The 13,308-nt window shown below is 44.3% G+C and overlaps 1 protein-coding gene across 4 annotated transcripts in view; it reads left to right on the top strand.

The window, feature by feature from the left end:
• The window catches only part of pcx (pecanex), a 77,367-nt gene that overhangs the window by 44,748 nt on the left and 19,311 nt on the right, over positions 1–13,308 (top strand). For all 4 annotated transcript variants that reach the window (XR_014701795.1, XM_084583530.1, XM_084583529.1 and 1 more), the window contains exons 21-28: positions 569–675; positions 1,171–1,279; positions 4,101–4,193; positions 7,100–7,250; positions 9,118–9,253; positions 11,751–11,928; positions 12,496–12,604; positions 13,088–13,217. Coding sequence is in view for 3 of the 4 variants with exons in the window: in XM_084583530.1 (XP_084439656.1) it covers positions 569–675; positions 1,171–1,279; positions 4,101–4,193; positions 7,100–7,250; positions 9,118–9,253; positions 11,751–11,928; positions 12,496–12,604; positions 13,088–13,217 (1,013 nt within the window). In the remaining variant the exon portion in view is untranslated. The remainder of the gene's footprint in view (positions 1–568; positions 676–1,170; positions 1,280–4,100; positions 4,194–7,099; positions 7,251–9,117; positions 9,254–11,750; positions 11,929–12,495; positions 12,605–13,087; positions 13,218–13,308) is intronic.

The raw sequence follows: 13,308 nt of genomic DNA, 5'->3' as shown, positions 1-13,308 counted from the left end.
ACGATGACTATTTCGAAGTATCCAAAATTTCGAATTAACGAGTTGTGAATTAATGAGCTTTCACTGTATGTGGTTTCTTTTTGCACACACGCTGCAGTGGGTTGGTATAGGGAGAGAAGACCCCCTCTACAGCTTTATTCTCCAAAATCGAAGCATACTTACTGTCGCTGTCATTTTTTTACTGCTGCCTTGATATCTCAATGAAATTGGGGTTGCATGATATTATTTATGTTTACTTTTCTCTCAATCTATTTTATTACTTTTATCTTTTTATTTCCCTTAAGCTCTTCAGTTTGCTCAAGTTAGTGAAGAACACCATTATATAATTTTAAAAGTGTGCTAAACAGCTGTACGTCACATGATGTCACATACTGTACAGTTAGGGTTTTATGTTCAACCATTTCTTGATGTAGGCATACTGTGGAGAATTTGTGTGGTTTTTGTATACCTCATCTGAACAAATGCAAACAGCCTTACTGTGAATTCGATGGCACATAACGATTTCATTCTGTTTGTCTATTTACTGGTTGATTGATCGGCTGCAACTCATATCATCGCTGTTTTTCAGGAGGGCCACAACCCATCACAGCACATAATGTTCTCGCTGTTCTGTGGCTTCCTTGTCACATCGGGCTACCTGTTGAGTAGAAGCGCTAGTGATCCCACCATCCTCTGGTGAGTTTAGGTTTGAATGGAAAATCGTAATGAATGTCATTTCTGTCTTCTAGTCGCCAAATGTTGCGTCTTCACTGTTTTATCAACTCATTGTCATTATATTTCTGTAGAGCTTTCGACCGCGAAAATTTAAATACAGTGCTAGTAAATCTCTGGACGTAGATTTTACGAAACAAAAAGCTTGACTTCTCGATACCTATGCTGGATGCTCGGGATATAGAGCTCTTGATTGGTATAGTTCAAACAAGAGGGACTGTTTGTTTTGCCACCGTGTGGTGGATTTTGGGTTGATTGGCCTGGACATCATCTCCAGTGTGCGCCATCACAATGACTCTTGGCTTCAAGCCACTCTAGCAAAGGCTTCTAGGGGATTGGAGCATTTTTAGTTTAAGGTATTCCTGGAAATGTTCTTGCTGTTGAGATGCCTGACTACTGCTATCTTGTGCCATTCCGGGTCCTGCCATGTTCAGTGATTTGCAGTTCTCTGCTCTGCAGGAACCTCATCAAGCGCCACCTGTGGGCCGAGAATGCACCGACTGCCAGTGCCACCGACAGTGCCCCTGAATATGTGGACCCACTGCCCGCAAAGCTGGAAAAAACATTTGTACGCCGCACATTTCCTCCTCATTATTCGAGCGACAATGAAAAACATGTTTGTTTTTTTTTCTGTTTGTTTCAAGCTGTGCATGACCTCTGTTGCTATTAATCGCGCTTGCTTTAGTCTATTGTGATTTCATTGTATCCATTTTTTTTTAAGAACTTGTATAATGATAGGCAGCTTGCGCATTTAGTTGAAAGTTTCAGTGATATACTAGCAGGTTCTGCCTGGCCCAGGATTACATTGCTGCGGCCGACCGCTAATGCTTTGGTTACATAAAGCACTCGTGCTTGGCCAAACTATCTAGGGAACTTGATTATCAGAAGGCCAGGATATATGTTGTAATGTTGGCTGTGAGCTTTCTGTTCAGTTTGATGACTTCAGTGAGCTGCTTTATGAACTATGCCTGGCTTAGTTGGATCACTTAATAAAAACTCAATGTAACTCGAACTCGGTTAATTCGCAAATCCCAAATAAGTCAAAGTATTTCTGTGGTTTCAAAATTTCTGATACAAATCTGCCGAGAATATTCAAACGGCAGCCTGCGTCAGCTCGGTTAATTGGAACAATTGGCCTCGTTTGTATCTGACCTGGTCATGGTCAAGGGAGCGTATAGCTTGATTATTGCAAATGCTGCCTCAAAAAATAGACTTCTGTTTAAAAAAATGGTCATTCAAAATTTGGCCGACGTTTTTGTGGAGTGTAAGGTAGCTTTGGATGAACGGCAGGTAGTATGTGTCCTGTGATGTGTGGGATGCAGAGTTGAACGCCGTTTCAACTTCGATCTCTGCTGGCATCATATCATGTTTACAGTTTGTTGCTTCAGGTGGGGCTCGTGCCATCGAGCCGTCCCACAAGAAGCAACAAAACAGACTATGGCAGAGGGACGAAGGCGGTGGTATGCACAGAGCATTCGCAGAATGATAGTTTTTGGCCTGGATGCGAATGTTTTTGCAATTTGGTGAATTCGAACATCTTTCACGGTTCCAATGACTTCGAAAGCAACTTTTTCTGGCAGTGGTACAGAATCTGAAGTACACCCTCCCTTCTTACGCATAGTAATATAGGTATAGCTTCTACTTGCTCGTATCAGTTTCCTTCTAAAATGTGGCAATGTTTTGCCAGTATTCGTTAATGCATCTAATCTAACAAATTTCTCAGGCTAAACATTGAAAGTTGAGAGAAAAAACAGTTCTCTTGAGTACAACAAATTTGCTAGACGCATTTAATTGCAAAAAGCTTTCATTGATGGCTCCAGGTGGTCAGATGCACTGGCATGGCCAAGCTGTTTGGCAGTACAACAGAGCCAACAGGGATGGAAGTACTGCTCCATTTGCTCCATTCTGCTCCAAAATGCTTTTGCTGCTCCATCCTGCTCCAAAATGCAATATTGCTCCAGAACTGCTCCAAACCAGCTGCTTCAATGTTCTGCCATCAAATTTAGCAGAACACATATTTTTGCTGCACAAGGGGTAATTTATGATATTTCCTCCAAAAAATGTGATTCAATGCAATTTGATTAAGTGACAGTGAGAAGCACACTGGGGCAGTGGCATGCTGTGAGTTCTGTGTACACACTCTAGGGGCGCTTTAGTCGAAACAGAGGCAGTACAATGATGGCAGAGTTACCTTCTCCAAGCTTTTTGAATCGTCAGTGGTGAGAGAACTGAGCAAAGTAGTCACGGCAGGTATCTCGAGCCATTAGGAAAGTCTTCCGACAACACGGTACAACTTGAATTGTTCCAAAGATTAAGCTGTGAAAACAAGCAGGTACTTCGCTATCGCACCTCTTTTGTTAGTAACAAGCATGTGAATCCTACATCGAATCAAAGCATACTTGAAGCATAAAGGGGTGACACCACAAAGGTGCCATTCACTTGACATGTTCTCAAGAGTGTTCGAAAGCCACACGGGCCTATTGCCAACGCGTTTAAATTAAGGAAGCGCTGGAGTCTCTCAGGTGAAAATATGATGAGCCACTGGCAAAAGGCTACGAAGCAAAGCAATTTGGAGGAGGAAAATGCCATCCTTGAGTGCCGACTATCCTTCCTAAAGGCACTATTGACAGTACCCTGGAATTTTTCAGCACAGGTATGTGTTCAAAACGGATATGTATAAGACAGAGAGTGGAAATGTGCTTTTCATTGATGTCAACTCTAAACTAGTGGTGGTGCTTGAACATTAAAGTGGTGAATTCCACGTTTGAATCTATCATGTCAAAACAGTTAGACTTAGTTATGAAGTGTAGAAGCAAACATTCGGTTTGCTGCTAGTCTTTTCCAAAATTTTTCTCAGGTCAATTGTGTTACTTTAAATTTCTGTATGTACATGTTTTAGCTGTTTGTCTTCTCTTGTCAGAGGTGCGGGTGTAGCCTGCAAAGCTTTAAGCGTTGAGTAGAAAGGAATTAAATCGGGTATTTTGGTTTGTCAGGAACAAAAACTTGCAATTTTTAAAGGCGTTTGACCTTAGAAGCATGCTTGAAAACATAATTCGAATGCTCTAAATTCTCGTCTTATTGCTCCAAACCTGCTTCATATAGGCTTTATTACTGCTTCCTAAGCTGCTCCAAAATGCTTGAGCCTGCTTCCACCCTTGAGCCGAGAGTGGAGCCCAGAGAAGGCCGCTTGCTGTTCACTGAGCACTTTATCATTTTTGGCGAGTTGAGTGACTGCAAAATCGACTTTAAAATTAGCTACATTTCAGTAATGCAATTTGAACTGGTCACAACTATTGGTTGATTGTGCAGGAATCCTCTTCGGCCTGTGGTCGAAAGCTAGGTTCTGTGTGGGGATAGTTGTGCCATGCCTTTTTGCTTTGTCATTGCAGAGGGCCAGGCTTCGGACGGATGCGATACATTGTGTCTTCGTGGCGATCTTTGTGTTTGCGGTCCATGTGAGCACCATGTTTTCTGCTCTTCAGGTGAGCCTTGCCATCAGCACTCTGCCATGTCAGTAATGGCTTTCTCAGCAATTAGTGGGCATGCACTGTACAGCCTTCCAGATTTCTAGTAATAACATGCGAAGAAGATGGAGAGGGGAATGCATTTCGCGGGAGAGGGCATGGTGACAGTTTCTGTTGGTGAAGGCAGCGTCATCTAGTATGCTATTATATTAATGGGAAGCAACTCCAGCCTATCATCGGCTGGTGTGCATCGCAGCCCTAAGAAGCTGCTACTAATAAGGGGCGGCCCTGTAAAGCCAGGACTACCTCCTATCTGAGGTAGTCTTTCTACCACTGAACTAACTTGGAAGGCTAGCAGATCAGATAGTATTACCAGAATCGAATTGACCATTACCTCGAAGTGGCAGTGGTCTAGGTACGATATATTGAAAAATCCAACACAGTATGGTCGACTTGTAATAGGAGAGTATTTACCGAACAATAATTGTAAGAAACACTCTGGAGACACAACCCACACACACAAGCAGGGTCTACTATCTGCGTTGCAGCAATCCAGAGCCACAAACTTGTAGCAGGTGGAACAGAGAGAAAAGTGAACCTCTTAGGTAATAATTTTAGACAATCCCCTATGCAGGCACAAGTAATTTTTGTACCATTTTCGAATTCAGATACTTAAGCATTTTTCAAATGTATAAAAGTTTAGCTGGGTTACTGATTGATAGCATATGCTAACAATTTGCTTGATTGTATCTCACAGATTGCTTGCTCTGCAACATTACTCAGCTTTTTTATGAGTGTAAATCAGTTTAGTTTTTTTTTTCCTTTCTTGAACACAGACACAAGGAAGTCTGAAAAGAAATAATTCATGAAAGTGTAAAACGTTTATGCACGCTAAGGGCGTAATACATTAATAAACTGTCTCATCATTGTTGTGTCACTTTGGTGTGTTTTTTCAATTGTTTTGTGCTACTTCTCAAGGAAACCTGCTTTACCTCTTTTTCTTGCTTTTTGGGATTAATGATAGGCATAGCTTTGCTTTTATTTTCCTACATTGCATACCTTGCTATTACAGTCAAACCTCAATATAACGAACACACATATAACGAATTATTGGATATATCGAACTCTTCCGAAATATTTTTGTCAAACACATGTATTTTTAACTTCCCATAGCGAACACGGTTCGGCATAAAATGAATATTACGAACTTCGCGGCACCAAGCACTACATCACTTTAATAGCAGGAGGCAGGCTTCGTTGCACTACATGTGTGTTGTGTGGCGGAGCAAACGTTCAGGACTACCTCGCAGGCGCTGACAGCGCCACAGATGCCACGACGGCATTGGGAGTTGACAGCCAAAGAAATCTATGGCCTCCGAGATCACCCCCGCATGCCTGTTTGTGCGCGCGGAGGTGATCTCGGAGACCATGAGAAATTGTTCGCATCTCACAATCGCTGACAGTGCCGCAATCGAATGTTGCTTTTGCCTTTTTGGTTTTTGCGTCTTTCGCATTTTTTGGTTTTAGTGTTAGTAGCGGTGTCGCGGTGTGGCTGTCGTAGCGTTCGGCGGAGGCTGTGTCGGTCGCCGTGTCGAGTGTGGTGCACGGATGTGTGTAGTGCTGTGATGGCGGTGAATGGGAAAAAAAGAGCAGCACTGACGTTAAGGACCAAGCTCAAAATAAAATCAGGGCCTTCAAGGCAGTTTACAAGAGTAGACTGATTGACGCTCTTCTCGTGAAGCTTCTTATGAAGCAGGACTTGAAGGTTGACTTGCTGGGAGCATTAAAGCGGCATGGGACAGCGTGAAAGGCGAAATGATTGCCAACTACTTTCGGCACGCAGGTTTTGTTCCAGCAGAGGCCCGTGCATCAAGTGATGATGGGGACGATCCTGACGAAGCAGAGCTCCGCAAGCTCGATGGGCCTGGAATGATATTTCGCGTTTTGTTGATGACATGCCCGCAACAATGACTGTAGAGGACTTTGTAGATGGTGGCGACATCGCGGTGACTACGGCTGTACTGACGGACGCTGAAATCGCTGTGGAAGTTTCTGAACATCCCGCAGACGAAGCTCAGGCTGACCCTGCAGACAATGAGAACATTCTGACTTCACAAGAAGCGCTTGCTGCATTGGATTTACTGCGCCGCCACTGCAGTGTTATTGAGAGTAGTGGATTTGCCCTTGTTGAGTTTTGCAAACTGTGGAACAGGGTGTGATACGGAACGTGATCAACACAAAAAAGCAGGCTGCAATAGCACAGTTCTTTGCTCGTAAATAAATGGACGTGACCCAAGTAGGCACCGTCCGAGTTGCTGTACCTTCTCTGATTGAATTTTGCTGCTCTTGCATGTATTTTCTACGAAATTTTATATTACGAATTATGGATAGAGTGAACTATTTTCCGATTTTTTAACTGTTCGTTATAACAAGGTTTCACTGTATTGAGCCTCTTTCCCCCACCGATCCTTATGGGCTCTTTAATACGCTTTGCTGCGAATAAGGACTAGTGCAGATATGAAATGATTATAGGTTTTTCACATGTGACGCTTCGTTCCTGGCAGCACCAGGAGGTTCACTGAAAATGTTCTCCTTAGTTTAAAATCTGTGTAATCCAAATTTGTTTGGATTTTTCTTCTCGTTTGAACTATTGAGAAGCAGCCGTGGTGTTGAGATTTGGGGCGAGTGCTGGACAGTTGTGGAACGTGCAGTCAAGGAACGAATGGCAGGAATGATTAGCTCGAGCTGATAGTTCTTGCAGTGCAAGCACAAATCGCATTTTTCATTGGCGAATGGTGCAGTGCATTTTCTCGACATCCTTCATCCTGTCTGTACACTGTTTATCGACGGTGACTGGGTGGTTGCTGGGGTCCTTTATCGACTGTTTATAAACAATGACTGGGTCGTTGTGGTCCTGTGTGCAGCCCTACCTGGAGATGCTGCTGCATGGGACAGCCGTGGTGTGGGGCCTGCTGCTCCACTACTGCCTGCCACAGCTGCGCAAGCAGCTTCCCTGGCTCTGCTGTGCCCACCCCATTCTCAAGTCGAGCGAGCACCAGCAGTTTGAAGTGCGGGGTCAGTGGAGAGAAACCCTTAGTCTGCTTCTGACTTCATCTCCTTTTGTCCACACTCTTGTCAGCACCTTTGCTACGAAAGGAGCGGCAATGCATTTCTTTTCGTGAGGCCACTGAGAACAAATTGAATTTAGGCCGTATCACCTGATTACTGCATTTCAGCCGCAAATAAGGAGAGTTTCACCAAAAAAGGCACTCTTTTAAAATAGAAAAAATTAAAAATTCAGGCACAGGTGTCGTCTTTGTGAGCAGTTTTTACAAGCATACTGTGGTAATGTTGAGACTGAACAGACGAAGACCTTTCACACTAGTTCGTACCGCCATCTATGTGCAGCTGGCGATCAGAGCGTCTGCTTTTCCCTCTGTGTCATCACAACACTGTGAGCTTGTGCAGGGCAAAAAAAAAATACCTATTCTATTTTTTTTCACGTGGTCGGTGAAGCATTCCCAAAATGCAGTAGGGCCATTTAGTGAAGAGGGCCTTCCCGGCACCGCAAGTCCACGCGGCCAAGTATTGCAGTGAAGCTTGCAGTACGGTAAAACTGCAGTGAATTTGAACGCTTTTGGTGTATTTGGTGCATTATTTTCGAATATTTCAAACGTCAGTTTTTAGAATATGAACATGAATCAAATAACAGGCATATTTGATTTGTATTTCGAAATTTTGAATATTTGCATATTTCTAGTTTTTAGCATAACTTCTATTACAAATTTTTGGCTATGCAGTAGCACCTCGTTTATCCGGATCTCATTAACTGGCAAGACTGTGTATAGTTCAATGGCGGCAAACGCTCATTATCTCGGAGGCATTTATCCGCACATCGGTTAACTCGGAGAACTCCGATCAGTGCTACAGACCTTTCTGCATTACCGTGCAATACTGCATGGATGTGCATCCACAGCAGGTAGGCCACAGGAAACCAACGTTAGGCGAGTCGGTCTGTGCGCTGCTCAGAAAAAACGAAAAACAGCGACAAAAAAAAAAGCTGAAGGGCAAGAAATGTGATGATGATGATGATAGCAGATCATTTGAGCAGTAGCTCAAAGGGAGAAGCCACATCATCGTCGTCGTCAAGGCGAATAAACCGTTTGTATTACTGTCACATGGCTGTCACTGCTGACCCGTGGCTGCGTTGGCTGTGCGCCTGATTTCTTTGTCGAAATTGTTTGTGGTGCGACAGTGACAGCTTGTGATTCGTGTAAATAGGTGCCCGTTGCTCAGTTCGAGTGTGTTTGGGGCCTGTTGCCACTGCCATTGCGCTCCACAACGATGGTGACTGCCACTCCAGTGAAGTGACGACGATGTTGCCGTCGCTGGCATGCTAATCGATGACAACATATTATTGGAGATTTGTGATGAAGACTGAAATTGTTTCGGCGATGAAAGCCATGAGCAGCTGCTGCCGCGATGTCGCACTGTGCAAAAGGCCGCCAAGGTTGTCGCTGTACTGGAGGAACTTTGCGTCAAATCACGCGACAGTAAGCATGCGCACGCCACTTGACAGGACTGAAAGAAAAATTATCGTGCAAATTTTGATGAACAAGTGAACAAAAATAAAGCAGTCTTTTATTAAATGGCATGTGTATGCCCAGTACCTTGTTTTGTTGTTTTCATGGTAAATTCAATAATCCGGAATTCGGTTAACTCGGACATTTTTGCCGGTCCCTTGCAATCCGGATTAACGGGGTTTGATTGTGTATGGAACTGTTTTTTCTTTTTTTTTTTACGTGTTTACTGTAGTATGGGTTTTACTGCAAATGGATAATTATGCAGTGCTTAAGTCATTTCACATTTTCATTAGCTTCCACACACACATGAGAACCCAGGGCCATCTCCTGAAGTGCCATATATTTTCTGCGTCTTGCAGAGCCAGCCCGGGTGATGTGGTTCGAGAAATTGCAGGTTTGGATGTGGTTCATTGAGAAGAACCTCATCTACCCGCTGCTCTTCCTTAGCGCGCTCAGCACCAGCACGCCTGACATCATCGGCCGCTTTGGCGTGGCGTGAGTCATTTCAGCTACTTGCAGAGTCACTCGTAAAATTGAGCTGTGGCCTCTTGCCTCATAAGATGTTGAATTTTGCTTAGTGTGTATATCATGCGCTGTTCTGTTACTGAGGGGGGAGGAGGTGGGACTTGGGCTTGAATTTTGAAGTTGCAAGCTTGTGTCGTTCTGTTTTGCATCGGCCATTTGTTGCCCTTGTGTATCGTGTGACGGGGCTGCATTTGGGTGCCTAGGTGATCATTGCCATGGCTCTCACGCGTATCGCTCTAGTCAGTCTTGTTTTTTGCCAGCTTCAGGCACCCTGTCCTTGCAGACTTCCTAATCTCCTCTGCCCTCCAGACTGGTGTGGGTTTGGGCTAGTCATTAAAACACAGCGAATACAAAAATGCTGAAGATGGGGACAAAAAGGAATTAGCACTTGTCCGTGTTCATTCTTGTCCCCATCTTCAGCGCGTGTTCGCTCTTGAAGTTGTTTGCTACTTTTACCTTACCTTTTACCTTACCTTGATGTCGTCTGCTACTTTTACCTTACCTTACGTCTGTCGTCCCAAAGGGCTGCCAGTGGAGCACTCAGTCGATCACAGGCTTTATTTCAGCGAGGATAGCGAGGATGTAGTTAAAGCGGTATTCACATCGGGGAGCCTTTCGGGGAGGGGGTGCGGGGGCAACGCCGGCCGGCAGAACCTCCTCCCTTGCTCCCACATTCACAGGGGCAATGAAGTACGAGAGGAGTGTCACTGTTGCCAGACGACAGAGACTCTGCGCGCGCCGAGAAGAGCGGTGTCTGTGCTGCCTGCCTCGCTCATTTGCCGCAGTCAGGTTCAATGTGCATGATTGAAATTTCGAACTCTGGTAGTGTGGATGGGGCGGAGGAAACACGAGGAAGCCGGAGGCAGGTTTATGATGAAGTAGCGAGGATATTTTATATAAATTATCACATCAGTTCATTGTCAAAATAAGAGCATAGAGACAAGGTAGGCATCAGAGTGACGACAGGAACAGATGAGGGCGCATACCCTCAGTCTTTTTTCTATTGCTACTAGGTCCCTAGATGAGGAGTGCATTTACATGAAAAATGAAATAAAATCAAAGTATTTTATTTCTTTTATCGATACTACAGCGCACGACAAAGAATAAAAGGCTGCCAGGCGCAGCTTGAAAAACTCCTTGTACCTATTCACACGGCGACCGGGCTTGAGCATTCGCGGAGGTAGTATGAGGTTTCCATCTTTTACACAAAAAACAACGTATTAGAACATTATAATTACATACCGCATAGGTCAGTAGCATTTTACGAATCATAGGCACTGAACTTGGCAGGGGAAAAAATGTTACATGAAACTTGTTGGAAAAAAAAAAAAGTTGAGTGCGAAACAAAAGACGCGAAAACATCAAGAAAAATGTTACACCAAAAGGTGAGGCATTACAGTTAATTATTTTGCATGTTTTTTTTATGGTCATGACATGTTTCACAAGAATGTTAAGTTGCTTCAGGAAATTTCAGCACAATGATTGCGTATGATTAGTGGTACAGCAGAGTGGAAAGGACCAAAAGTTGTGGTCTTGCACTGGATAAGCAGGCGTGTACCAAATTATACGGAGCATTTTAAACATACAGTAAATGTTACCAGAAGAGCAGCGTTATACATGCATAAAAGTATCAGAGTGTATAAAGTCGCTGACCTGACAATGATAAGTTATAAAGTATGCATCAGTGTGCACATGCGACGGCATGTTAGCAATAATTTGCGCAATGAGTTTTTGTGCGACAGATATTCCGACTATTATGTTTGGTTATCACACTGCAGATGCGAAGGCTGTACGTGAAGAATGGTTGAAGGAAAACACTGTAGATTAGAATTTTCATTGTTGTTTGAAGACTGCTTGCGGCGACATTGGATGCAAGTCGTTTTATTTTAATTTACTACAAAAACTTTATACTAATTATTCGTCCCACCAGCAGATAGGGTGGCATATGACTGTCCACTTCGCTATGATCTTCTACACAAACATACTTAAGGTTTATTGTACTCCGCTTCGCGACCGACCTACCGACCGACATAGTGGGTATTCTTCAACTAGTGAAATTGAAAAAGAATGTTTCTTGGTACGTCACAATAAGTTCTGTCACATCAAAGGAGCCCCCTGCCCACCACAACCAGCTACAACAACGCATTTCCCACAGAGCGCAACCCGCGAAGTTGCCAGGAGAGCGAAGAAAAAACCGCGGACACCCCTCCTCCCTGGGGAGGTTTTGTGTCAGCTGAAAAAAAGCCCCCCACCTCGAAGGACTCCCGGGAAACTGGTTCAGGTGCCCAAAGGCGGTACATTTTCACAACATCGCTGTCTAGAGGGTGGGTTTCTTCCCCGTGTGAATACCCCTTAAGTTGCGCTTATTCTTTGAGAGGCACTGGAAAAATTGCTTAGCAGCTTTTGCAGATGCACTTGTTCTTGCTTGCCTATTGATCCCTGACCAGTTCTGTCTTGCACGATGCAGTGGTGGCTGCCTAGTGCTGGTTGTGTGCGGCCTCAAGTGCCTGCGGAGTGCCTTCAACGACCCGTCGCAGCACTTCCTTGTGCTGCTGTTCACCACACTGTTCTTCAGCTACGACTACCGGGGGCCCAAGGAGCCCTTCCTCATAAACTACTTCTGCTGCCTTTTCGTCTTTTCCAAGGCAACCCCCCTCCCTGTTTCTCTCTCTAGCTTGCCATGGATGCATTCTTAAGCCGAATGTATCCTCTAGTGGAGTCATAGCTTGCACATTTTGCCACTCTGTGTTTAAATTTAGAGGCACTCTGAAAAAGTTGAAAAGCGCCTGTACCGGTCAGTGACCCTTACTAATGGCAAAGAGACTTCCTGACTTTGAAGGGGAGCTTCTGTAATCTAGTAAAGACCAAATAATAAACTAGAGCTGTCACCATTCTCTAGCCATTTCCATAAGCACGCTGTGGTGACATCACTGCTCTACGACGACATTTCTGCTTGTGGGTTAAGAGTTCAAACGGGATAAAGAGTGAGAAAAACAGAAATAAACATTTCCTCTTTTCTAGACCTTCTCATTTTCTATCCATACACCAAATATGTAGGGAGTGTCGCCATATTAGCCCAGACGGAAGTGGTTCGCACTTTCCTCCCATTGCTACACGTTTAGCAAGACGTTTATCGGGGTGCTAGACACGCAAGTTCAGCTGTCTGATGTAGGTTTCTCAGTGTGTTGTGCTCTTGTCTTTTGTCTTTTCAGGTGTATGAGTTGTTGCTCAAGATTAGCTTCATCATCACCTACATCGCCCCGTGGCAGATCACCTGGGGCTCGGCATTCCATGCTTTTGCTCAGCCATTCAGTGTCCCTCGTATCCTTGGAATGTCATTGCTTTTGTGCTGTGGAGCAGCTTTTCTCAGCCGGAAGCTGGAGTTTACGAAGTGTGGAGCCGATTTGAACCATCTTTTTTTTCTAATCTTGCATTTATGTTACTATGGAGCCGCATTAAGTTCAATTCAGTTCTTGCTTCAAGCAGGCCTTAGCACTACTTTATACTGCACTGGCTCTGCCAGGCTTTCTTTAGTTGGTGTCGAGCTCTTGAACAGTTTATATTCTGATCTGCCATAGTTTGCGTCTTGAACATGATGATGCTTTCTTTCAGCAAAGTCACTAGTATTTATTGCATCACAGCAGGCAGTACTGTCGTCACGATGTGTCCTATTGCCAATCAAAAGGCAAGACTGATGTATATCTGGCGTGCCTTCGTAGTAATGTATAGCTTATTTATGTTTCACACTCTAGCAGGGCTGCTTATTTTTGTGCGTTTTCCTTAGCTGTGGCCAAACGCATGCAGATTCAGCCATGCTTTTTGTGCAAGCCATCATATCGGCGATCTTGTCAACACCGCTCAGCCCCGTACTGGGCAGCGCAATTTTCTTCACCTCCTATGTCAGGCCAGTGAAGTTCTGGGAGCGTGACTACAAGTGAGTTTAACTTGCCGGTGTGGCATTCTTTTTTTTCTCTTGAAACCTTGTGCGGTGAACTTTTGAATGTCGTTTCCTGTAAGGCATCAGC

Source organism: Amblyomma maculatum, chromosome 11 (genome assembly GCF_055883805.1).
Source record: "Amblyomma maculatum isolate TAMU_Amacu chromosome 11, ASM5588380v1, whole genome shotgun sequence".
Classification (NCBI taxonomy): domain Eukaryota; kingdom Metazoa; phylum Arthropoda; class Arachnida; order Ixodida; family Ixodidae; genus Amblyomma; species Amblyomma maculatum.
This window is presented reverse-complemented; position numbering and strand designations above follow the sequence as displayed.